At 39.1% G+C, this 24,585-nt stretch overlaps 3 protein-coding genes across 4 annotated transcripts; 2 read left to right on the forward strand and 1 right to left on the reverse strand.

The window, feature by feature from the left end:
- The first annotated feature begins 826 nt into the window (after nt 1-826).
- On the forward strand, nt 827-9,369 carry kcnj12b (potassium inwardly rectifying channel subfamily J member 12b). The gene is made up of 2 exons (XM_011478315.4): nt 827-1,418; nt 4,649-9,369. The coding sequence occupies exon 2, from the start codon at nt 4,762-4,764 to the stop codon at nt 6,019-6,021; it is 1,260 nt and encodes a 419-aa protein (XP_011476617.1). The 5' UTR covers nt 827-1,418; nt 4,649-4,761; the 3' UTR covers nt 6,022-9,369.
- Nucleotides 9,370-13,392: 4,023 nt separating this feature from the next.
- Nucleotides 13,393-19,872, reverse strand: tufm (Tu translation elongation factor, mitochondrial). The gene is made up of 10 exons (XM_004071517.5): nt 19,731-19,872; nt 18,565-18,611; nt 18,347-18,485; nt 18,049-18,215; nt 17,703-17,972; nt 17,471-17,603; nt 17,218-17,322; nt 14,737-14,888; nt 14,022-14,141; nt 13,393-13,748 (listed from the first exon to the last, which is right to left on the reverse strand). Exons 1-10 carry the CDS (start codon nt 19,765-19,767, stop codon nt 13,578-13,580), a joined length of 1,341 nt encoding a protein of 446 aa, XP_004071565.1. The 5' UTR covers nt 19,768-19,872; the 3' UTR covers nt 13,393-13,577.
- Nucleotides 19,873-20,434: 562 nt separating this feature from the next.
- Nucleotides 20,435-24,503, forward strand: hspbp1 (HSPA (heat shock 70kDa) binding protein, cytoplasmic cochaperone 1). 2 transcript variants are annotated; one of them, XM_004071516.5, is made up of 8 exons: nt 20,435-20,572; nt 20,777-20,919; nt 21,484-21,700; nt 21,802-22,026; nt 22,137-22,292; nt 23,570-23,666; nt 24,007-24,118; nt 24,231-24,503. In XM_004071516.5, the coding sequence occupies exons 2-8, from the start codon at nt 20,797-20,799 to the stop codon at nt 24,309-24,311; spliced, it is 1,011 nt and encodes a 336-aa protein (XP_004071564.1). In that variant the 5' UTR covers nt 20,435-20,572; nt 20,777-20,796; the 3' UTR covers nt 24,312-24,503. The 2 variants fall into 2 exon arrangements, with proteins under 2 accessions (XP_004071564.1, XP_011476616.1); XM_011478314.4 differs by having other exon boundaries at nt 20,437-20,576.
- The last annotated feature ends 82 nt before the right edge of the window (nt 24,504-24,585 follow it).

Here is a 24,585-nt window from a genome sequence, read left to right on the forward strand (position 1 = left end):
GGAGTAATTATGGGAGACTCTTTGTTTTGTAAAAATTAATATTGATGGATAAAACACATTCATTATGTCTTTCTTTCTTCACTGTTGTTTTTTTCTTCCATCATCACCTACTTTGTTTTAATTAAGTGCTCAAATGAAAGAACAGTAATTCATATTTTTCATTATATGTGAAATTGTGTAATTACTATATATTTTTTACTTTGCTTCTTTTGCTTAGGTATCAACGGAGAAATAATTAGCTGTTTTTATACATTGTGCCTCCTTCATGTCATTTTAACATTTCCTGAAGGCACTTTTAATCAAATTAATCTTTTTTTTTCTTAAACTTATTACAAAAAAAAGGGTTTCAATGTTACTTTTTATTATTTTTTCTAAACTTTTTTTGTTTTGTTTGTTTTAACTGCCCACAGCAGCTTTTCTGTAATAAAAGTTCAGCATCTTCAACATGAGCTGCTCTTCTTTTTGACTATGTGAAAATGCAGACCAAACCACCCACTCCATGACAGATCTACCTAAAATAAATACAGTGGTACAAGAGACAGTACAAGAGGGAATTTCAGCTCTGCAACAGGTAGACGGTACACTTTGGCCAGATAAGTTCCTAATAAATACTTTGTCTTTTCTGCTAGAAACTTTCTTCAGCATCCTCGTCTTTTATGAGATCTCATGTCAGGTTGTGATTTTTTTCTTCTAAACACCGGGAATTTAAAGGGACAAGGATGAGACAAGAAGAGTTCTGAATAAACGGGTTGGTTCTTTCAGCGCCTTCAGTGATCAGCTCACTGTCAACACTTCACAAGGGAAGAGCCTGCTGTCTCCAAATGCCAAGTATCTACAGTGACACTGTTAAAGGGAGGGAGAGGACCGGAGCTGAGCAGTGAGCAATGTTTCAGTACATGTGAGATACAGAGCAGGATATGCAGCAGAACAAGATCAGGTGGCAGACATACTAAGAAAGTGAGACACATGGAAGAAAAGAGACAGCCAGAATAATTTGAGTGGATTAGATTTTTTTAGGTCTGGACTGGACCCAGAAGACTTCATACTCATTAAATCTGGGATAGCTGTGATCAAGCTGTGGGTCTATTTTGGGGTGACTTTTGGGCTTCAATGATCCCATTTTTGCCATTTCTGATTTGCTTGTGATCTTCTGGAAACTGATCGGGCAGTATCTGTAGACTAACAAACTCCCCTGGACTTGTGATCCTTTTCCATTTTTCCTGGAGAAAGAACTCCTGCAGAAACATGGAGGTGCTGTTTGCCCATCTGCTTCTCTGCCTCAGGAGGACAGAGTGGCTCTACTCATAACAGCACAGCCGCCGAAGAAAAAACATGCAACAATTTGGATAGAAAACTGGGAAATTTGGAAGAAAAGGAAAGCTGTAAATCACCATTCAGAAGATTCACACACATAAAAGGTAAGTTCATTTAATTTCAAGACTGTTACTCTATTAATTTTCAGTACATTTATTCACTCTTTTAATTGTTTTTCTTATCTAAATAAAAAAAAATTTAATAAGCTGTGCCCAAAACACAACAAAGAAAATGCTTCAACATTTCACACCCCAGCAGGCAGAGTGTTTGGTTCTGAGAAAGATGAGGAGCTGTCGCAAAAAATTATGGATATTAATATCCTTTGGACTCTCAACATTCTGCCTCCCAGCAACTAGATTTACAGGATCACAAACTGTTGCATGTTTTAGGAAGGAAAAAGTAGCATCTAAATATAGACTTAGTTTTTACTGTATGTCCTTACAAAACCGTCAGAGGATTATTATCTATTCACGGCTCTGAAATCTAAATGTGAGCAGAGGAGTTGGATTAGTAGGTGGACAACACCCGCACAAGAGTTTCCACGAACCACATCAAAAATTTTAGAATGTCTGTAAAGAAAAAAAAATCAATCACATTACATATTTATGTGTTTCGTCCAAATAGACACACGAAAAAAAAGGTAAAATTGAAAAAATTCAACATTTATCTGATCAACATTTCTTGATCACTACGTCGTCTAGAGTTCTTCATTTCACACTGATGCTAGAATCTGTTTGGTTTGCAGAAAAGCAAAACTAAACAAGAAAATATGCATGCATTTATTTGAAGAAAATGATGATCTGGGAACCCCAAATAATTTCCAAAATCAGCACTGTTGAAATATGTTGTTAAAAGATCTAAAGTTGAAGACAAAAATGTGGTTTTTAAACACCATGAAGTGCAGATTTGGAGGTCGAGGGGCGTGTGTTTTGCCATGATGTTAGTGTATAGTGAAAGTAACTGTTTTGAGTCATTGTCAGCCATTTTGCCAAGGAATCTTTTTTTGTTTCTTATAACTTCCTTACAACTTTTTCTTTTCGAGTTCATCATTGTTGAAGCTGTAAAGGTCCACAGGCTATGGGCAAGGTCGGACTAGAAGAGGAATTCTCTCATTTTTTGACGAGTTTATCATCAAATGGAAATGGCTGGCAAGCTTTGGGTAGATAAATGCTTATGTGCCTTCATTGGGATTAAAAGATGCCATACTGGTGAAGCCATATTAGGTGCAGATGCTAAGAAAAATGCTGTTGTATGTATCATCAGTACATAGATAGCGACTGGATGGCTCCGTTGGCTGCGTGTAGGACTGGCAGACCCTTTGTGCTACTGCCTAACTATGTAGGCACAAGGGGGCCAGGTCTGGTTGTGTTGGGAAGGGCATCCGGCGTGGAAAATCTCTGCCGAACCAGGTGTGTGAATCAGTGTGAGCTGATTCACTGAGGCGACCCCTGATGGGATACCCAGAAAGGTGAACAACAGCAACGACGTGTATAATAAGTATGCAAAACATGCTGACAGTGCTGCAGAAGCAAAGCAATGAGATGATCACAGATTCAATCAAGTAAACTTTGATTGAAAGGTTGCAGGCTTGAGTCTTGCTCTGCCTGCCCATGTGTTAAGAAGTCCTTGGTCAAGACAATGAAGACATGAATACAGGTGAGAGTTTGGGAGATGGTCTTCTTGTTGTTTTTGGATTTAAAAGAACTACCTGAAAATTTCAACCATACGCAATGCCTGTCACACACAATCAGGGCAGTATGATGCTTCCTGAGTTCATAACAGGATGTGTTTTTTGAAGGCGTAAAAAAATGAACTGCCGCTGAACCCAACATAATGTACACAAGAGACAACAATGATGCCAAAATGGTCTGTTTCAATCAAGAAATGAGCAGCCATTGTGCAATGTGTGCAGACAAAATGTTACCTCTTGTCAACACAAAGACCCAATGGATGATGCAGTGATGATGTTAGAAAAAAGTATTGGCAGATCTGGAACTGCAGTTACCAAATACACCTTCAGCTGACAAAGATTGTCTAAAGAACACAGTAGACCTCTGGGTTTATGCTGAAAGACAAAACTCAAGATCGTCCTCCATCATCTGGATTGATGACTTGATCATAGTAGAAATCTAAGTGATGAATGGTGTTAGGGAGATGCTTTGAAATATGGACTCAAACATTCTCTTAGTTTGGATTTCCATTTATGTTAGCTAGTGGATGCTAGGATGTTAGGTTAGAGCTACCAGAAAAAAAGGCCTGGAAGAAGACCAGAGAGAAGGTTCAAAATGAAATGAATTAGGAGAAACTGGAAAAGGTATAGGTGCTACCGGACATCTCTGATTGGATGATGCAGCATCCAATCATGTCATCCAATCAGAGATGTCACATAGTACCTATTCCTTTACCGGATTCTCCTTGTGTTTAGTTTTACCATTTTATTTTGTAATTTACAAGAAACAAAAAAAAATATTTTTTTTCGTTGAGTGATTTCTTGATGTGATTTACACTTCAGGGCCACCATAGAATAGGGTTAGATGGAGGTGAATGTTTTCCTGTGGTGGAAAACTTGTGATTTCACTCAATCTGACGAATGTGTAAAGATGTCAAAGGAAGCATACGACAACAACATTCTAAAAAGGTTCAATATGTAGAGCTGTAATTCTTAGATTCTTTTTTTCTTGAAAGAATGCTGTAAATAATCTTGAAAATTTTGTAGGCTGAAGTAAAACCATATACCATAAAGCTGCTAGGTCTCCATTATGTGCACTATTTTGTCCCGTCTTTTTCAGTGAACAGTACTTTCCACATCAGTCTCGGTCCTCTAGTGACACTACCACTAGTGCCAGCTGGAAGAAACAGAAGATACGTCACATAAAATGGCAGGCCAGTGGATGAGCTGGCTATTTCTGTACCTTGTTGATGAGTGAAACGTGTTTAATATACCGCATGTTTCCAGGAGAGCATAGAGAAAGAAAAAACAAGGGAGACTCAAATAAAATCCCAGATATAAATTTGCAAGGATGTAGCAAAATTGTATTGCAGGATCAATGATTTTAAATACAGAAGGCAATGAAAATGCATAATTTTATGGGGTAAAATCACAAAATAATTTTATAACTACGTTTCAACAAAAAGTTAAAGAAACCTGTAAAATGTTTAAAAATCTAAACAAAAAAAATTGACATTTAAATACAATAATTTATTTCTAAAGCCTTGACATTTTAATAATCAACATTTAAAATCTGGATTTCAGTCTTCAAAGAGAAACGGAAGTTAGATAGTGAAAAACCTTGTTTACACATTTTCTCCTATTTGTGCTGTGTTTTCTCTTCAGGAGTCTTCATCTGAAACTTTGTGCTGGACAGCTCTGAGCGCCTCTGTGAACCTGGTGGTTTTTTATGAGCCAGGCTGATAACGTGAAGCCCTGTGGCTGAGTTCCACTGAGGCATGAGTGTGGGAAGGGACCACCACCACAGCTTTCTGCCTTGTGAAGAAGAAGGCCTCAGACTGAATACCATGCCTGCTGTGGGCAGCTTTGGCAATGGCAAGATCCACACGAGACGCAAATACCGCAGCCGGTTTGTCAGCAAAGGAGGCCAGTGCAACATCCACTTCACAAACATGGATGAGAAGCCACAGCGCTATATTTCTGATATTTTTACAACCTGTGTGGACATTCGTTGGCGGTACATGTTCCTGCTTTTCAGCCTGGTGTTTGTGGTATCCTGGCTGACGTTTGGCTTTGGGTTCTGGATCATCGGTCTCCTGCATGGAGATATGGGCAAATCGGAAAGTGATGACAGTTTTGTTCCTTGTGTCACCAAAGTCAACACTTTCGTGGCGGCTTTCCTTTTCTCCATTGAGACCCAAACAACCATCGGATATGGAGCTCGCTGTGTGACGGAGGAATGCCCAGCAGCTGTGTTCATGGTGGTTTTTCAGTCGATCATGGGCTGCATAATTGATGCCTTCATGATCGGCGCCATCATGGCTAAGATGGCGAGGCCTAAGAAGCGTGCAGAGACACTTCTGTTCAGCCAAAATGCAGTAATTGCTATGCGTGATGGTAAGATGTGTCTCATGTTCAGGGTTGCTAATCTGAGAAAGAGCCACATTGTGGAAGCTCATGTTCGAGCCCAGTTGGTAAAGCCTCGCTACACAGAGGAGGGTGAGTACATCCCCCTGGATCAGATTGACATGAACGTGGGCTACGACAAAGGCTTAGATCGCCTTTTCTTGGTTGCTCCCCTCACTGTCATTCATGAGATTGATGAGGAAAGCCCACTGTTTGGCATCAGTAAGCAGGAACTCGAAGCATCCGACTTTGAGATCGTCATCATCCTGGAAGGATTGGTGGAGGCAACAGCCATGACCACACAGGCACGCACCTCTTATCTGGTCTCCGAGATCCTGTGGGGTCACCGGTTTGAGTCTGTCATCTTTGAGGAGAAGAACCAGTACAGGATAGACTACGCCTATTTTCATAAAACATTTGAAGTTCCCTCCACCCCAACCTGCAGCGTCAAAGACATGGAGGAGAGGAAATTCCTCACAACTGGTGCCAACTCTTTCTGCTACGAAAACGAGCTGGCCTTCATCAGCAGGGATGAGGAGGAAGAAAGAAACACAAAGAAAGAACCGGAAAGGAGGTGTTCGTCTCCCACAGAACCAGATCAATCGTCTCCCCGTAGAGAATCTGAGATATAACCCTGATCTGATCTGATCGCTGCATCTCTGTATATGAACGGAGGATATGTGGACCGTCCTGTGACTGTCAGTGCTGATACGAGGATGCCACTGTGGACACCAAAACTCCATTAAAGAGGGATTAAAGTAATTGGAACTTCAACTGAGAAACAGTTTTCCTCGTCTGAGTCAGATGTTGTTCTTTCCCAGAGACAAGCAAAGCTTCCTGTTAAAACTGTAGATGAAGTACCTGAAAATAAGACAGCCAAATGTAAATACTTGTTGAGAAACTTCAGGCAAAACAATTGTGCAGAATTCATTTATCAATGATATTTCCAAGAGCTTCTCTGTTTTAAAGTGCACAACAAGACTTCACACATTTGGCATTGTAAATTGCCACACATTGGAAAATACCAATTGTCAAGTTTTATAAAGAATAGAAATGCAACACCTGTTGAGGTTTTGTACGTGTTAGCTCTTTCTGCACTTAGTTCCTCATAATGCAAAGCCCACATCATGCTGTTTATCCTGATAACAGAGGCAAATTTGTCATTTAAAATGGTATTTTCTGGAAAAAGAAAAAACAGAGTATTTTTTCTGACTGTTTTCATTTGCTTTCCCTGTTGTCATGTGAGTTAATTTACTTGGTTTAAAAAACAACACCAAGAAGATTCGAGATTGATTTTTAGTAAAACCTCCTTTATTTTTACTTAGTGATCAAAAATGTTAGAGTGGGAAACCAGAACATAAATATTGTGCTGTACACTTCCTCAGCACAGTGACCATGCACTGGATCAAAATCCTATACATAAAATCAAAATTTAGCTCAGCTTCACAAAAGGAGGGAAATCAAAACCTCTATAAAATCTATATTTTTGGGATATCATTTTCTCTATTTTGTTTTGGAGCTTTTGTGTGACATGTTTCAATTCTTGGAATCGTGACTGTTTCTTTCATCCTAATCTGGGAAGCAGATGCTGAGATATGAACTAATTTAATAAGCTAACGATGTGGCTAATATTGTCCTCTGATATGACGTTATCCGGCACACAACAAGGAAAAACTACAGAGGCTGACGGTAGACCTGGAGTGGGTTGAACTGTCTGTGGGAGGTCGGTTGGCCTTAGAGGTACATTGTTTCTGTCCCTTTTAGACCAAAGAACTAATTTTTAGCAATATTCAAATTTTACTTTTCACTTTTTTAAAAAGAGGGGGGGGGGGAACAGGGGAAATCACACAATAAAAAGTAATGCAAGGAAAAACGGTAGGATAAAAAAAAAAGAAAAAAAAGACAAAATCAAACAGAGAAGGATTACCCAACTCTGAAAGGACAAATAAAAGACAAAAGAAATTGAAAAGGTCCAGCAAAAATTGGAGGAGACCGATGATCTGGGGAAATACAGATGTGGAGTAATCAATTCATTGAGCACAGGTGTGGAGGAAAATAAAAGGAGAAAAGTGCGGCAGGTGAGCTATGAAAATGAGCCAAGTAACACAGAGGGAAAACAGGGTTGGAAGAGCTGTTCTATCGCTCACATATCTGTGTTTGCACTTTTTCATCAGGATATAAACAAACTGCAAGTATAAAGCATTAAGTTTCTGAGCAGGAGGCTCTCTGGGGTCTAAGGCCGTGTCCAAATTCCTTCACTAATCACTACATAGTGCACTATATAGTGTGTTTACCATTTTGTAAAGCTGTCTGAATCTATAATTCCCAAATTTTCCAGAAGTCTCTGCGAAAAACCAGTGTGCATTGATGCTCACTAGATTGGTAAATATAGAATAAAATGCATTGCATTTGATTTTTTTTTCTGCAAAAAATTGTATTTAAATGTATTTCTTTTATAAACCATCAAAATTTTCATTTTCAGAACACAGTGGATTCATAAATGGTAGTCACAAAACGCTCAAAGCATTTTCATTTCGTGAAATCGATGATGTCATATTCACGGTTTTAAAAAAAAAAGTAGCAAGCATGGTGTCCAAATTGCTTTTAAAATCCAGAGCGCTACATAGTCCCACGCTATATAGTTTTTTGGGTTTAGGGTGGGAATTCAGACATAGCCCAAGTCTACAAAATAAAAATAAAAAGAGTTGAGACAAGTTACAATTCCTGTGATTGCAAAAGGAAAGTTTTCAGTACTTCTAAACACAATAAGATTGTCGTTAAATTGTGCACACTTAGATATTAAAAGAAAAGCAAATGTTTTACAGATTTACATGCAACACTGAAGCTATGTTTACATCGCCCTCTGTAACATGCGTTTAAGAGAATCTTCCTAAGAAAATGTACTGCAGATGCACGTAAAAGCATATTTATTTATTCAAATTCTCATGTTCACATGTAACTCTGTAAGTTTTACAATCATTTTTGGGCTCTACGTTCAAAACGCGCAGCCATTGCCAGTTGAACCTGGTCAAACTTTGTTTGATCAGGGACTTAGATTCGGTAGTTAATCTTAAAATCAAAAAGTTCCAGTTAAAGGGATCGCATCAGGTTTTCTACGAGTGAATCATAAAACAGGATTTTAAAAGGTGGACATTGTTGCATTGTTATAAACTCATGATACAGAAATGACACATAGAAACTTTAACTTATGTCTAAAGTTAAAAATGAAATAATAAAAAAGAAAGAAACATATTAAGGAAAACAAAGTAGTATACACAGTTACAAAATAAGACCTCATGTGTCCCACTTTAACCCCCACCAGCACCCCTGGAAATCATATAAATGCTTTTATATTCTATACAAGTATATGTTGCCCTTTTCTTTCTTTTTGTGGCAAAAATATGATATTTTATTTGTATTAATGTTGATAGATAGGCAATAGAGATAGTAGCCCAGACTGTGCATTTCTCGTATCATGTGTGAGACAAATTAGTTTTCCTTCCAAAGTAAAAGCTTTATGTGGGTTAAGTTTGTGCACCTGACTGCTCTTTCAGCAGATTTGAACGGATTTGTATATCTACTGCTGACTTGTGCTGAAAATAGGAAAACAGTTTTACTCTGAAACTGTTTGTTGGTTGGCTGTTGTTTTCATTGAGGTTAAAAACTTTGTGCAAACAAAAATGGAAAAGACCTTTTTTGCTGTTTTTCATAATGCATATAAATGGTTCACCATCTTTCACTACTGACGAGCAAAAATTACCACTGTATCCCAGGAAAAAACAAACAACTTCAAGTATATTTTCTGCGTTTAAGATACTGAAAGGGTGTTTAAAGGACTATATTACCTTTCTTTCCTGTCTACTGTCTTCCACTAAATACATTTGATGCAAATTCAGCTTCATCACCTTGTTCTCTTTTATTTAACGTGAGAAAACCATTTAAAGTAACAAAAATACTGCAATAAAACATGTTTGACTATGTTAAGTTTTCTCTTTCTTCATGACAACAATTAATTGAAATGTGACAGATTTCTCCCTTTATTCTGAAAAAAAAAAAAAAAAAACGTTAGATAAAATTTGGCATTTTTCTCTTGACTTTAATATCCTTTAACTTCTCTGGAAATACATTCCAATCAAAATGATTTTTGCAGTTGTAGCCCAATACACTAAATGAGTTCATAAAGTTGCACGTGAAGCCAAAATATCTTTTTTACACAAAGACAAGATGATTTTGCAAATGCAAAAAGGATTTTCTGTAATGCACATCCTAATTATCCTTCATGTAAAACGTTTTACACACTCAGAAGCATTTCAGCAAAATCAAAACGTTTTTAGTAAATGTTTTGCATATGGAAAACCTAACTGTGCATACCCATGTGATCGTAAAACTTCAAAATAATACTGAGCAGAATATGATTTTATAAATACTTCTACAAATCTCAAAGTAGGGTGGAGATCGGGAACAAAAATAAATATTAAGAGGACAATCACTTTCATAAAAGGCTGATAGTGATCCATCATCAGGGTTATTATAAGAAATCATTTTTCCTCTGCATATATGAGCAATGTAAAAAGAATATCGTTTTTACTTGATGATGGCTCTTCCATCAGTTGTTGTGAGACCAAGAGCTACCGGTACCCGTAATAATTATCTGACATTAGTAAAAGTGACAATGTATTAAACTCTTATAATTCAGCATCTAACAGCTCCAGGAAAGGATTGTTACCTTCCTTAGGCAACCAATTGGTGGCAAATGACAGTTTAATGTCATACTTTGTGGATCCTTGGAGATGTGAGGGGTGATGGAGGGTGCTCTGAGAATAAATTAGGAATGCTTCCCACCCACTCTGCAGTGCTGGAGGATGAAAAGCCGTGCAGGGTCAGCCTTCCAGCATGCAGAGTGGGTTGCTGAAGGATGCATTCAGGCATAATTGCAGCAGTTCTACGCTCTCCCTCGTCTACCAAAAGGAGGAGGAGAATGTTGTTTTTTTTTTTTTAAATCAAGCAAGATTATGCAAAAGTAGCAGCTGCATTTCCTTTTCTCAAGATAGAAATGAGTGAGACGGTGATCACAGGCAGTGAACTCTTTGAGTCTGGACTGATAGTCTGCTTTGGAAGGAAAATATGGCATCAAAGTTTTACTGCTTTTATTAAGACAGCAGGAAATAAAATGTGGATATTTTTTTAACATGTAAAAAACACATGTTTGATGATTAAAAATATGTGTGATGACATCAACATAAATCAAGCTTACGATGTTGTTTTTAGGATTCAAATACAAGTATTTTTGGTAAAACTTTCACATTTGCATGCATAAAAAGTGTTAAAAAATGTTTTTAGGTTTGATCTCTATAGTTTTTTAAAGAATGACACAGGTAAACCAAACTATCTGAGTATTTGTTTTAATTAATATGCTTCATAATAGAGTGCAAATATTCTGAACAATTTTTAGTTTCTAGTGAGAATATTAGGAAATGGGAGTTGTCCAGGAAACCCGACACAGAGGCTTTCTTTGGCTTGAAGGCGTGACATTTTATCACCACAGGGAATACTGAGGGAAAATAAGGAAAAAGAAAAGACATTTTCTTAATATTTTATCACTGCTTCCTTTTTCGTGATCAGATTTAGTGTCATGGTCTTTATCGCAGGGGTGTGAGCAGCTTTGAGGTTATAGAAGTAAACTTACCCATGAAAGAAAACACACCCAGCCTGGGAAAAAAAAAGCCAAAGGAAACTGGTTAAAGACTTCAGGGCGGCTTAGGATGTAGTTTAAATATTATTTTACAGCTCCAAGACAAACCATGGATGTCATGTGAACTTTCTTCACTCAGCCTTCACTTAACCCTAAACTAACAGGTGGAACACCCAGAAAAATGAGGTAATAAAGACAATGCATTAAAGTTACTTGAAGAGAATCCATCGGATCAGAACCAGATTCAAAACACTGTAAAACTATCAGATGAATGAACTCAGTAGGGGTGGGATTATATAAGCTTGCTTCTTCCCACTCCTTTTCAAGCAATAAATCAAACTCTACTTATACTTTAGTTCATGATCACTCTATTTAATTAAGCAAATATGATTTAAGTGACATTTTTGTTTTGTTTTATTTTCTGTCTTTTTAATCTATGCATTTCATATTTTCTGTAATGAGTTTGATTAATATGTGTAAATTCTTTATTGCTTTGACTACAAAGCTTGAAATAAATCAATAAATCAAATCAAATCAATAAGTGGAAACATTTAAGGCTTCCTACTTTTTATGCAGAAAGTTAAAAGTCCCACTCCAATCATATTTTCATTTATTGTTAATGTATCCCTAGTGGTCTTTTCATTATGTTTATAGCCAAAAAAACTTTTGAAATCGTGTCGCTTTCCAGGACATAGTTTCTGCAGAGTGGCAGTAGTTCATTAGAAATTTGTTGTGGGCGGGACTGTTGGCACAAAGTAAGCCTGCCTCCCCTTCCCATTATCCATTTTTTTACACTCTCTCCCACAAGCGTACAGCCCCTCACAACCCCAACCTAACATTACAGGTGCAAGAATAATGGCAACCAATGTTAGAGCTGTGAAGCCGTACAGATTTGAGCCGGATGCCAGCTCAGACGAGGAAAATGAAGACATATATGGATGTAGTCATCTACAAGTGGGTATATCAGAATGGATCAAAGCATGGGAGCTTGTGGATCAGCGATTGTAGAACCTACATCAAGTCTTTTTCAGCTGCATTTTTGTATGCTTCCGATTAACAACAATTAAAATAAAGAAATACTCAGAAATAAAAAAATAACGTTTTCTTTACGTTTTAAAAACTGCAGCCAAACTGGTGGCAACAGTAGAATTGTTCAGTATTTAAAATCCAAATCTATTTATCCACTTTGATGAGGTGGGGAGAGAACCCAGTAATGGGAACAGCAGCCAATCTTCAACTTTAAGTTGATCCTAAATGTTTGAAAATCTTCTGAAGCATTAAGATCTTAATCTGCTGTCTAAAAAAGACAAGTTTCAAACAGGGATATGAACACATTTACTTGTCTATGCATTCCGGTTGGGCTGAAACGTGCTGGACTGTGCTGTCTGATCATTCTTGGTGTTATTTTACTCATGAAGAACAGCTGAGCACATCACTCAGTGGTTGCTGCTCCATCCTGCGCTCCTGCAGACATACAGTATTTGATTACAGCAACAGGCCGATTGGATTACAGCCGGCACTGACTCAAATACCGTTAGCAAACAGAGCAACTGGAGGACTTCCTGTTCGGAATGAGCAACCAGAGGGGAAACTGATGTGCACAAGCTCCCAGTGTAAACAACTCATTTGGAAAAAAGTAAAAAAAAAATCAGACTTTTTCCGTTAGGTTGACTTTCACAGTGGATTCTAAAATCTTTTTTTGCATTTTTTATCAGAACCTATGTGAAGTTCTGTTCTGCAATGTCGTACTCCGATTAGAAGACGTTTTTACATCTATATTTTTACCACAACTATGAATAGAAAGCATCTATTAAAATTTAGGATGTACTTTTTTATTTAATATAGCAGCACCGAGATGTCTGAAGTTACTGGTATTTTAAACTTGGCTAAATTCAATCTTATAAATTAAATTTGTTCAACAAGATCATTAAATCCGTCATACATTTGTACAAAATCACTAATTAAAAGTTGGAAATCGGCTGTTTAACAGCCTTTAGCAAAGTGATTGATATGAAATCAATAATGAACTCTTAAATAAAATGTAAAAATCACTAACTGTGGTCTGCAAACCTCAGAGTTCAGGTAAGTTTGCTGCCCTCCTCTGGCGCTGATCTTCTAACACACCGTGGTCTGTAAACCTCACAACCATACATTTATCAGCAGGTTTTGGTTGTTGCTTCATTATATATAGTTTTTCGTAATACTAGCCACATTACAAAAACAAAGATATTAGGCTTTTTTATTAAATACATTTTATTACATAAATGACATTTTTGACCATCTTTTAACACAGAGCTGAATATAACTGTTATTTTGGTTGGGTTTAACTTCAGAACACATGTTTAATTTTCTGGGGTGTTTCCTGATGGATGATCGTGCAAATGTGTGTTCTTGAATAGTTGTAGAATGAATTCATCTGACGTACAGATTCCCACCCTCCCTTACAGACCCTGAAGTATTCCCCGAAGCCCAACCCTTTCGTTTCAGGGCTTCTCTTTATCCCCAGTTGCAATGGTCGTCATCTGTCACGGGCAGAATCTCCGTAACCAGGCCGGTGCCGATGGTTCTGTTTCCGTCTCTAAGAGTGAACCTCTGGCCTTTTTCCAGAACCATCGGCTGACGGAGCGTGAGCGTCAACGAAGTGTCCTCGCCTGGCATCACCATTTCCTTGATAAACAAAGCAACAAGGAGAAAGTCACTGTCAACAGAAATACATGTGGATATTATAACAGAAGTTCTTTGCTATGTATGGATGGTTTAATAAAAGTAGCATAGGCTAATTTGTTTTTGGTTTCAATTTGCTTTTTGTGACATGTATGCTTGATACCTTTTCAGGGTTCAATATCATTCCTTTGCTGCTGATTCTTAGTCTGCTTGGTTTATTAATAGCCCTTCAACTGAGTGTGCATCCCATAATTACATAGATTGCAGCATACACACCTTATCGGCCGGCAGGGTGACTCTGCAGGCCATGTCCCAGGTAAGAGAAAACATGACCGGCATGAAGTTGGTGACGAATGGTTTGTGCCGGCCTCCCTCCTCCTTACTCAGAACATAAATCTGCAACACAAAAAGTGTATTAAAGCTACATAACAGTTCATTCAAACTAATGGGAAATTAATTGTTTGGCTAGTTTTTGTCATCACTAACTCCAGGTTAAGACACTGACAAAAAAAACAGATAATTTGCTGTTTTTTAATAATTTTTTTAAATGTTAATTCAGTGTTTCCTCGCTATACTGGGGTTCATTTTTGCTGATTTTGCGAATTTGCAAGATTTTTTTTAAACCGTGCACTGTGGTCTGCATCCTGATTGGCAGTTGACCTTGTCAATCAATCTCCTCTGTAGTGCATCTCCTGCACAGAATGCGTTCAGCTCACCAACGCTACATCAATCTTCTATCGCTAGCAGATCTTTTTTTTTTTTCATTCTATAAAACCAGACTCATTTTTCTAGGAAAGTTTTAACTTCGAGAGTTTAAACAAGAGAGAAAAGGGTGAAAATGTTCATGTGTCTGTGACAAATGTGTAGAAAGCGTACAGTGAGGTCTTATGGACTTCAAACATCTGGAATCCTGCTTGGTGGATTCCAGCTATCGCAGTGCTCCCTCGCCCCCCTAAGGCCGTTCCTTAGCAGCTCCCTTCTGCTTCCATACCTGTGCCTTGACCTTCTGGTGGGGCATGATGGAGCCCGGTTTGCACATCACCATGCCTCTCCTCACATCCTCCCTCTTCAGACCGCGGACCAGAGCGCCCAGGTTATCTCCTGCCTCTGCCCTGTCCAGAGACTTATGGAACATCTCAATTCCTAAAAAAACACATTTTTTAAATGAAATCTTCAGAATAAAAACAAACAAACAAACAAACGTAGGGGTTGTTTCAGTACACAAAAGTTCCAACGAGTCAGAAAACGAAGCTTTGATGTCGCATAGCAGTCATTACAGTGCTCAGCATAATTGAGTACACCCCCTTTAAAAAGTACTCATTTAATCAGTAGCTCAATGAACAAAAGAGACATTTCCAAAATTTCCACAAGGTTGAGTTTTACTGAACACTTCTGTTACTCCATTACATGAAATTAAGGTTAATCATTTAACTTTGATCACATAATCTTCAGTTTTACTTCAATTGCTTGAAGCAAAAATGGTAAATGGCGTATACTTATATAGCGCTTTCTACCTTCTTACGAAGGCCCAAAGTCTTTACAGTCACAGTCCCATTCACCCATGCACACACACATTCACGGCAGCTCTGCTGCCGAACACTGGCGCCAACCTCCCACCAGAGGCAAGGTGGGGTTCAGTGTCTTGCCCAAGGACACTTTAACACATGGGCGTGCAAGGCGGGAATTGAACCTGCAATCTTAGGATCATGAGTCGGCCGCCCTACTGCTGCACCACGGCCGCCCCTATGCTCTCCAAGAAAAACTACTACATCTTGTTTTTTTATATACCCTGCAACAGACTGGCGACCTGTCCAGGGTGCCCCCTGCCTTCGCCCACAAATGGGCCGGGAGAAATGGGCCACAAATGGGCTCCGGCAGCCCCGTGACCCCGAAAGGGAATAAAAAATGAATGAATTAATGACCACCATGATTTTTAAGGACAGCACCAAGTCTTCTAGGCATGGAAAGAACAAGTTGGCGACATTTTGTAGCATCTGTCTTCTTCAATTCTTCGAGATAACCTCTTTTAGAGCCTGGATTCTGGATGGAGAGTGATGCTCATCTAGTTGCTTCAGAATTCCCCACAGGTGTTTGATTGGGTTTTAGATCAGGGGTCTCATTTATAAACGTTGCGTACGCCACTCTCTACGCAATAGTTGAGATTTATAAAAAGCAAACTTGACGGGAAAATGTGCGGTCCTTCACGCAAGCTCTGACCCAGGCGTACGCACAAAAACGGGTGAAATGAGAAACGGCGACACCGTCGGCAGATGGAAGAAACACGTGAAAGTGAAAATGACAATACTGCCTCTCATTAATAACATGAAGACTTCACAAAGCAAGTCTTACAATTAACAGCCTACACGAACACCCGTTTGATCGATCAGCAGTGAAACAAACAAAAAAATCAAACGAAAATTACAACAAAAATTCAAATGAACACTTATTTGCAGAAAGAAAAGTGAAATATGTTCTGCAATATTGGCATGTTGTGCAATTCATCCTCATAAATAATAAAGTTAACAGAACGAAATAATGTACAAAACTGATATTCTCGTTAATGTGTCCGTCTGGCGGAGCAGATATAGGTGCAATTAGATAGACAGATGGATAGATAGAGATGCATTAATTGTCCACTGGGGAAAGTTGTTTTCATACTAAAAAATTTCTTCATAAGCTATGGAATTATGGTATTCATGCATAGGCCTTTAGTTTGTTTTATTTTTGTTAAAACCATGTATGGCGTATGTTTCAACCATTCAGAAAGCAACAAGAAATTACATTTGCGCTGAACAATTTCCCATTTCCACATTGATTATTACTGACATCTGTAGCTTGTCAGATGTAATTAAATGGATGGAAATAAAATGCCCCATCACAATGCGTAATGACGCACAATGGCTGATCTTGCGCTTTTAGAAGATGTGGCAAATGGAAAAATTCGGAGTGAACGCATCTTTAGACAGCAAGAAGACTTGCTGGCAAACGAGGACGAGTGGCTCATGAGCCGGTTCTGACTTCCTCGAGCCGTCCTGTTGGACCTCTGCGGGCTTTTGGGGTTGTGTCACCCGGTGCATCTGGTGCGTCGGTGTTCCCCCTCCGCCTTAGTCACCACTCCACTTAAGGGATTCCCCAATAATTGCAGCCAGTCTCTCATCAAGAGGGGTCAGCTCCGGTGCCCCCCACCCCCCACCCCCCCACCCATGGCAGACACACTCTGGCGATGCAGCGCCAGACGTTTTTTTGCCTCGACTTTGATGTCCGACCATTTCTTTTTTATTTCGGCCACGGTTCGAGGTTGTGAGGCTGCAGCATTAACGGCGTCTGCCACTCACGTGGCTTTTTGGCATTAGTAATGCCCACACTGTGCCCTCCAAACAACACTTTTCTCCTCTTTTCCACCTCGCCAACGATAACTTCTACTTCACATTGAGTGAAGTTACGTTTTTTTTTCTGGTTTTCTCCGGCTCACCTGTAACCACAGACTTGAAACTGCGATTGTGGCCCACAAACTCACAGTCGTCCCCTTTCTTGATGATGCCCCTCTCCATGGTGCCTGTCACCACTGTCCCTCTGCCTGAAGAGCAAAGATCAAACATCAGATTTAAAGTACCAAAAATATCCCACTCACTTAAAATATCTTCAGTTTTCATATATGACACTTAACAGCCAATGTTGTGCTTAGAGCAGAACATAATGCATCTAAAATTTCCTGTAGAGTGTACCTGGAATGGAATAAACCCCTTCAATGGGCAGAAGGAAAGGTTTTTCCAGCTCTCTCTTGGGTAGAGGAACATAAGAATCCACAATTTCCAGCAGCTTCAACACTGCATTCACTCCCAACTCCGGCTGCTTGTTCTGAAGCAATCAGGATTTGTTTTTGATCAGAAATGTGTTCTGGATTGGTAAATGAATAAAAACTAGCATCTCAATATTTCTAGCCAGCATGTTTCCTACCTCCAGAGCACAGAGTGCAGAACCAATCACCACTGGAGTGTTCTCGCCATCGTAGCCGAACTCAGTGAGAAGCTCTCTGATCTCGATCTCCACCAGATCCAACATCTCTTTGTCCTCCACGGCGTCTGCCTTGTTGATGAAAACCACCACATGCTCCACGCCGATCTGCCTGGCCAGCAGGAGGTGCTCACGCGTCTGAGGCATCTGACCGTCAGTGGCAGCCACCACTACAATGCAGCCATCCATCTGGGCCGTGCCCGTGATCATGTTCTAAAAGAGTACAAACTTTAGCTTCATACGTTTGAATAATCAAGCAGCATCAGACTCCAGACTCAGCTGAGATCACCTTGACATAGTCAGCATGGCCAGGGCAGTCTGTGTGGGCGTAATGCCGGTTAGATGTGGTGTATTCTACATGAGAGGCATTGATTGTGATTCCTCGGGCCTTCTCTTCTGGGGCATTATCAATGTCTTCATACTTTTTGTAGTTAGCACCCCCAGCGTCGGCGAGCACTGAGAAAAGGAGACAAACACTTCTTTAAAAAAAAGAAATAAAATACTTCTGCTTCTAGAGGGTGTGACTTAATACAATTTTGAATTTCCCAAAGCCTTTTTATACATTTCTCACAATATGATGACTCCACCTTTTGTAATGGCTGCTGTCAGGGTGGTCTTCCCATGATCAACATGACCGATCGTTCCTATGTTCACATGAGGCTTCTCTCTGCTGTACGTCTTCTTGGCCTCTGCAGCAAATGTCCGTCGACTCAAAGGCACAGCACACTACAAAACAACAACAAAAAAAGATATTTAGGCATAATTTCTCTGAAGCTAACTGACATATTTTAATGAGCACACTTACTAATTTAAAAGAGCTGTGCAAGAGACCAGGTGAGGAAAGCTGAAAGGCTGAGAACAGACAAAATACAGACAATTCAGCATCATAAGAGCCAAAAAATGTCTGATTATTGTTACAATGTAAAAACATTTTAGTTACTTGATTCTATAAAACATGCTCTTATTAGGCACTAAAGATAAACACAATACACTTCTGAACAACATAATACAGACACCAACAAAGAATAGTAAGTTTAATTCTAAACACACACACACATGCAAAAAAAAAGGATGAAAATTTTTGGACACAGATGAAACGTTTTTTTATTTGGCTTGTTTACATACTGAAAGTAAATCGATTTTAATGACGCGAATATGTGAGCAATGCTATGTTTTCTGTAGGACACATGCAGGACAGATGAACATTAGTTTAGTACTGCTAATCAACATAAATTGCACAATGCCGTGCTTTTCCCCCCAAATACATGTCTGTGTATTACATTGTTGTGTTGTTTGCTGACAGACAAAAAAAATAAAAAAATACGAGTACTCTTTTAATTTGAAGGTTTCTTGAGTTTTTGGTACTTTTGTAAAAATGATAAATGTCAACAAATAAACACGCCCTGTTTATGGCGGACACTTTAAAGACGAAAAACATGAAAAAATTGTGAAATATATGGGGTACATTATTGAAAACAAGGTTGAGAACCACTGGCCTACACAACACAGGTTTCTATTTGGCTTGTGCAAATAAAGTCAGCATCTTGAATTAAACAAATATTGGAGGAAATAAAAAATTGTATACAAAACTAAAGCAATTTAACACAGGCTTTCTTTAGCTAACATGATGAAGATGTCAAACATACAATTCCAACCAGGTTTGAAGGCTGGATACACTCTTTCCAGTGAGATTCTGCAACCGAAATAGTTTTTTATTCGTAAAAACAAAGTTTAAATTGATAACATGTATCATAAATGTTATTTTTTCCTGTCAACCCTGTGGTTAGCTAACCCTCATTATTCTTGGTAACGTGACCTTGCACTGCTATCACAGCAGCAGCATCGTGTTCTTTTAAAAGTCATTTATTCAAAGATTTTATGATAATAAACAGAAAAGCACGTTGCTTTAATCCTACTAGCTCCCTCGAAACAGAAAAATTCATACAACTGAAAACAATTGAACTATTTTACCGGAGAAACACGCTCGAAGCCCTACAAGCGCAGCCATCTTGGACGGTGGCAGTGACCAAAGACTTCCGACATCAAGAGACTTGACGGACCTAACTTCCTCTTTACTCGATCAACCGTCGTCAGTAGATGTATAACCAAAATCAACTATTTACACAAATCAATTAAGATTAAATGTCTTCTTCTTATTATTATTTTTTTTATTGATATATGTACTGCACTGCCAGATGTCTATATTTGTAAGTCGATGATGAAAAAAATGTTTGTAACATTTGAGTCTACGTTTTATTTTTTTGATTTATTTTTATATATTTTTTATTTTAGAACAAAGGTATGAATAAAAAAGTCATACATTTTTTTTCCTGCGAGAATAAGGTTGCTTAGTTTTAATCCAAAAACATTTCTTCAAGTTCAGTGTATGAATGCACATAGTAGATTGCGAAGATACTAATTTCAATTTCACTGATGCTCTTTGGGTGTATAACCTCAATCGGAAGTCTCTATACCGTAATCATGTTAATACTTCAATATAATTTTGACATTAATTATGATGTAATTTAACGTAAGATTGAACTTACATTTTCAAATTAGTACAGTAAAAAACGTTAATCTTAGGACAAAAAATTTAATTTAAAAAAATTAGACAAAGACACCTGACAAAGATATTTTTCCCATGGACTCTTTTGGTGTTTTACGGTAAAAAAAAAAGAGTGCGCATGCGTCAACGGGTGCTGCCTAGAACCTTCCAGTGTGTTCACGTGTTTGTGTTTTTAAGGTTGGACTTGCGGCAACAACTCCTTCATTCAGAAAGATCACTGGACATTAGAGCTAAAGCAGAATAGGACGTAAGTAAGTTTTTTTTACAGCTAGTTTGTTGTTGATGTGCTTTTCATTTTTGTCTTACTTAGCGACCAGTGCTTTTGTCAGAACAGAACTAGCTTGTAAGCTAAATAATTAAAATAGGCTCCCAGAGATAGCCTGTTTTGTTGAAGACATGTATTACCATTTCGCAGGACATATTTGTTAATTGTTCTGTTTTGTCTGCACAGCTGTGAGGACAGAAGAAGACATGTCGGAAGGCGAACAGAACGGCAGGAGATATCCCCGGAATCTTCAGGGGGTTTTACAGATGGCAGTAGATGCTGGACCAGCAGCAGAGGCTCCAACTCCAGTTCAGCCAATGTCAGAGGAGGTAAACCTGCTTGTTTAGGGAATTTCAATTCACTACAGTCCTGAACCTAGTGTTCTTAAACACTGTTTCACCATGTTTATGTGAGGAGGATATTTCATACTAAATAATATGATCAATTGATTTAATTAGTCTCAGTTGAATGAAACATGTATTTATTTGTGAGTTCTTTTCTGAAATCGTTTGGTTTCAAAAGCAGTAAACCCAACCTTTTATATGTGACACTACTTCAACTTCTTTAGTGGAAAAAACAGTTATTTATCGGAATGAAGTAAAATGCTATTAAGAATTTTTAAATGGCATGCATGTTCTTAAATTTAAGAAAGAGTTAAATCAATTCTTTCTTTACCCGATACAATGTTTGATACTGTTCCCTTGTGATTCATTTTTTGTTAAGTATGACCTTAAACATTTTTGTTAAATCTGACCTATAACAACTTTCCCGTTTACTTTTGTAAACGGTTACATTTTAAGATTTAGTTTCATGCGCAGTCCTTGTTTTTATTTGTATTTTTTGCCATTGGGGACTTTGTTTTTGACCAACAACTGCCTTTGCTTTGGGTTCAGAGAAAAACGTGGCTGCGGGAAGCGCTTTCTGAAGTCTGTAAAGGCCAGCTGGATGAAGTAGAACAAATAAAGCAGTGCTTGTCCGTCCTGCGTAAAGAAAATGTGGGTGACAAGGATGAAAATGGAGAAGAAATGAGGGACGAAGATGATGAGGACGAGCGGGAGTCGGCCTTTGAGATGCTGTCAGAGTTGTGCGAGAACCTGGATAATGCTAGAGGTTTGTGATAATCGCTTTTGGAAATGATAGTGAGAGCAGATGTTGACATGATTCCAGATGGTATGGACTAAATTAATTCATCTCTTCTCTGTTTTTTACAGATCTGATGGTGCTTGGTGGACTAGAATTGTGTGTCTCTCGGTATTTGTGTCACGTCCAGAGCGGGCTGAGGTGGCGTGCTGCTGAGCTCATTGCCTCCTGTGCTCAGAACATGCCACAGCTTCAGGACCACCTGCTCAGTATTGGGACTCTTCCAAAGTTGCTTCAACTAACGGATTCTGACCCGAACCCCACCGTCAGGGTCAAAGCACTTTATGCGGTCTCATGTAAGTTCCTGTCTGGCACTCTGACCAAAGCTGCTCTAAGTGTGTCTTTCTAAATGAGTGATGTTGAGCTCCACACAGTTGTCCAACGGTGTAACGCTGTTTGACTGCAGGTTTGGTTCGAGAGCAGGAAGCCGGGCTTCAGGCCTTTTTGGCTCATGATGGATTCTCGGTGCTGATGAGAGGCATGCAGTCTGAAAACGAGAAGCTCCGGACCAAATCTGCTTTCCTCCTGCTAAACCTGTTGACCTCACACCCTGACCAGAAAGGTATGAATAAGGAAAAGCACCTAAACCATCCCCTTTACTCACCTGCTCATTACAGTTTAGAACAGGGGTCGGGAACCTTTTTGGCCAAGAGAGCCATAAATGCCACATATTTTGAAATGTAATTTCGAAAGAGCCATACAATAATGTAGTGTCCCTTCCCCACAGTGAGGCACGGAGACTTAACCTCTTTTAAAGTTCTTTATTCCGATTACTGCAGACCGCAACAAACGCCGTGCAATTAATTCAGCAACTCCTGAATCTCTCCCGCCGAGACGAGAGCGCGTCTCCCAACTTTATATTCCCCCCTCCCGCTGCAGCCCTCCCATTACCCTTATTCGGCCCATAGCTGAACCCCATTGGTCCAAACTACCTAACAACAGGCTGAGCGACAGAACTGAGAGCCAATCAGATCTCTGCTTGACGCGTTCAATGAACTCCAGAACTTTTAACGCGACCCAACAGCCATCCAACTCAGTCCGCGACAATTTGTTTAAAACTAAATATACAAATGAATGTGTGCATTTGATTTAATTTCAACATTTTTAAAGTACAATAAGTCTGTGGATTCTTTTTAATAACATTGTTATTCTGTTGCTAATAAATGGTGAGTATTTCTCGTGGTAGTTTTGCTGATGGTCTAGTCTGGTTGATACGTGGTGAGTTTCTGCTTCGTTCAGGCGTTGAGACTTTAAACGTGATCGTAGGTCTGAATGTTCTGTAGATGTGAGACAGACTGATCACATGCAGACGCGGAGCCAAACACACACTCACACGCTGCAGTGAGTGACGGGCAGTGGGTTTTACGTTATTACAATCCCTGCGCGATTCACCTGCTGCCTGTCCCCACAACACCTCACCCCCACCCTCTGCTTTCTCCCTCACACATCCCGTCCCCGCATCTGCGCGCTCTTTCTCAGAGACGGGAGCGTGCAGTTTTAGGTAGTCAATTCACAGGTTTCCAGCTGGTACAAACTCTGTGAAATAATAGATAATACTAACTGATAGCGCTGGTGCAGATTTCTCTCTCTAAGCACCGCTACTACTGCGCGCCTCTGGCATCGCATCGCGCCCGAGAAGGACTGGTCTAATGAAACAAAAAGTATAATTAAAGATTTGTCTGCGAGCCACATGTGACCATCAAAAGAGCCATATATGGCTCGCGAGCCATAGGTTCCCGACCCCTGGTTTAGAATGCGATTCAGACCAACCTTGTGTAGCTGCTTGTTAAACTTCTGCTTCATCCCTTTTTTTTTTGTATTTTTCTCTCTTTTTTTCAGAACCGCTGGTGTCTATGGGGATGGTGCAACAGCTGGTGTCAGTTCTCCGCACGCCACATTCTCATTTCCACGAACATGTTCTTGGTGCACTTTGCTGGTAAGAAATGTTTACACTGTGTTCCATCTAGCATTGTAAGAGCATTTCAAATAGTTGTTAATGAGCTGAAGAATTAAAGAAATATAAGAGAAAAGGACAGAATGCACTGGAGGCTCATGCAGTAATTTTGGTACAATAAAAGTTGGTTATTTCACACCTGTTAAGACTTCTGGGGCAAAAAGAGACACTCCCCTGCCAAACCAAGACATTCTGTTGCCTTTGTGTGAAAGGATTTTAGATAAGACATGGATTATTGAAGTGATCCGTATAGTAACTCAACAGATGACTGTAGGCAGCGTTTGTAGATGAACGATGAAAGCCTGTTTTTTTCTATTTCTAGTTTGGTGGAGGACTTTTCCAAAGCTGTGACAGAATGCCGGATCCCCGCTCTGGGTCTGGAGGAATTACTCCGACAGAGAGCCAAAGATCTCCAAGGAAAAGAAGAAAGTCAAGTAATGAAAGTCTTTCATAACAGTTCTAACAGTTTAAACTTGACAAAAGTGTTGAAAGTGATGAGTTAATCTTCCTCACGTTTTGTCTCTCTCTCTCATTGTCTGTCAACAGGAAGAGCTTGAGTTCTGTGAGCGTCTCAGGAAGATTTGTTTCAGTGTGCAGCAGTCAGAAGACTTGGGAATGGACCGCTAAGGCTCTTATTTATTTATTATTTTACCCATTTTGTTTGATCATCAGTATATAACACACAAAATGGAACAGAACAATGTTTTTTTGGTTTGAGCTGAGGCTCTTTTTGTCATGGCTGTTATGTTGTATAAAATCCAGTGGCTGGATTTTATTTCATAAACCTTTAAATAAATAAACATTTTTTATATACTAAAATTAGTGCTCATTTTAAGAACTGCAACAATGTATACTGGTTACTGTTGGCTTTAAATATGAGAAATGGAATGCGAGGGTTGCT

The sequence above is a fragment of the Oryzias latipes genome, chromosome 8 (genome assembly GCF_053564925.1).
Source record: "Oryzias latipes strain Hd-rR chromosome 8, Olatipes_Hd-rR_3.1".
Lineage (NCBI taxonomy): Eukaryota > Metazoa > Chordata > Actinopteri > Beloniformes > Adrianichthyidae > Oryzias > Oryzias latipes.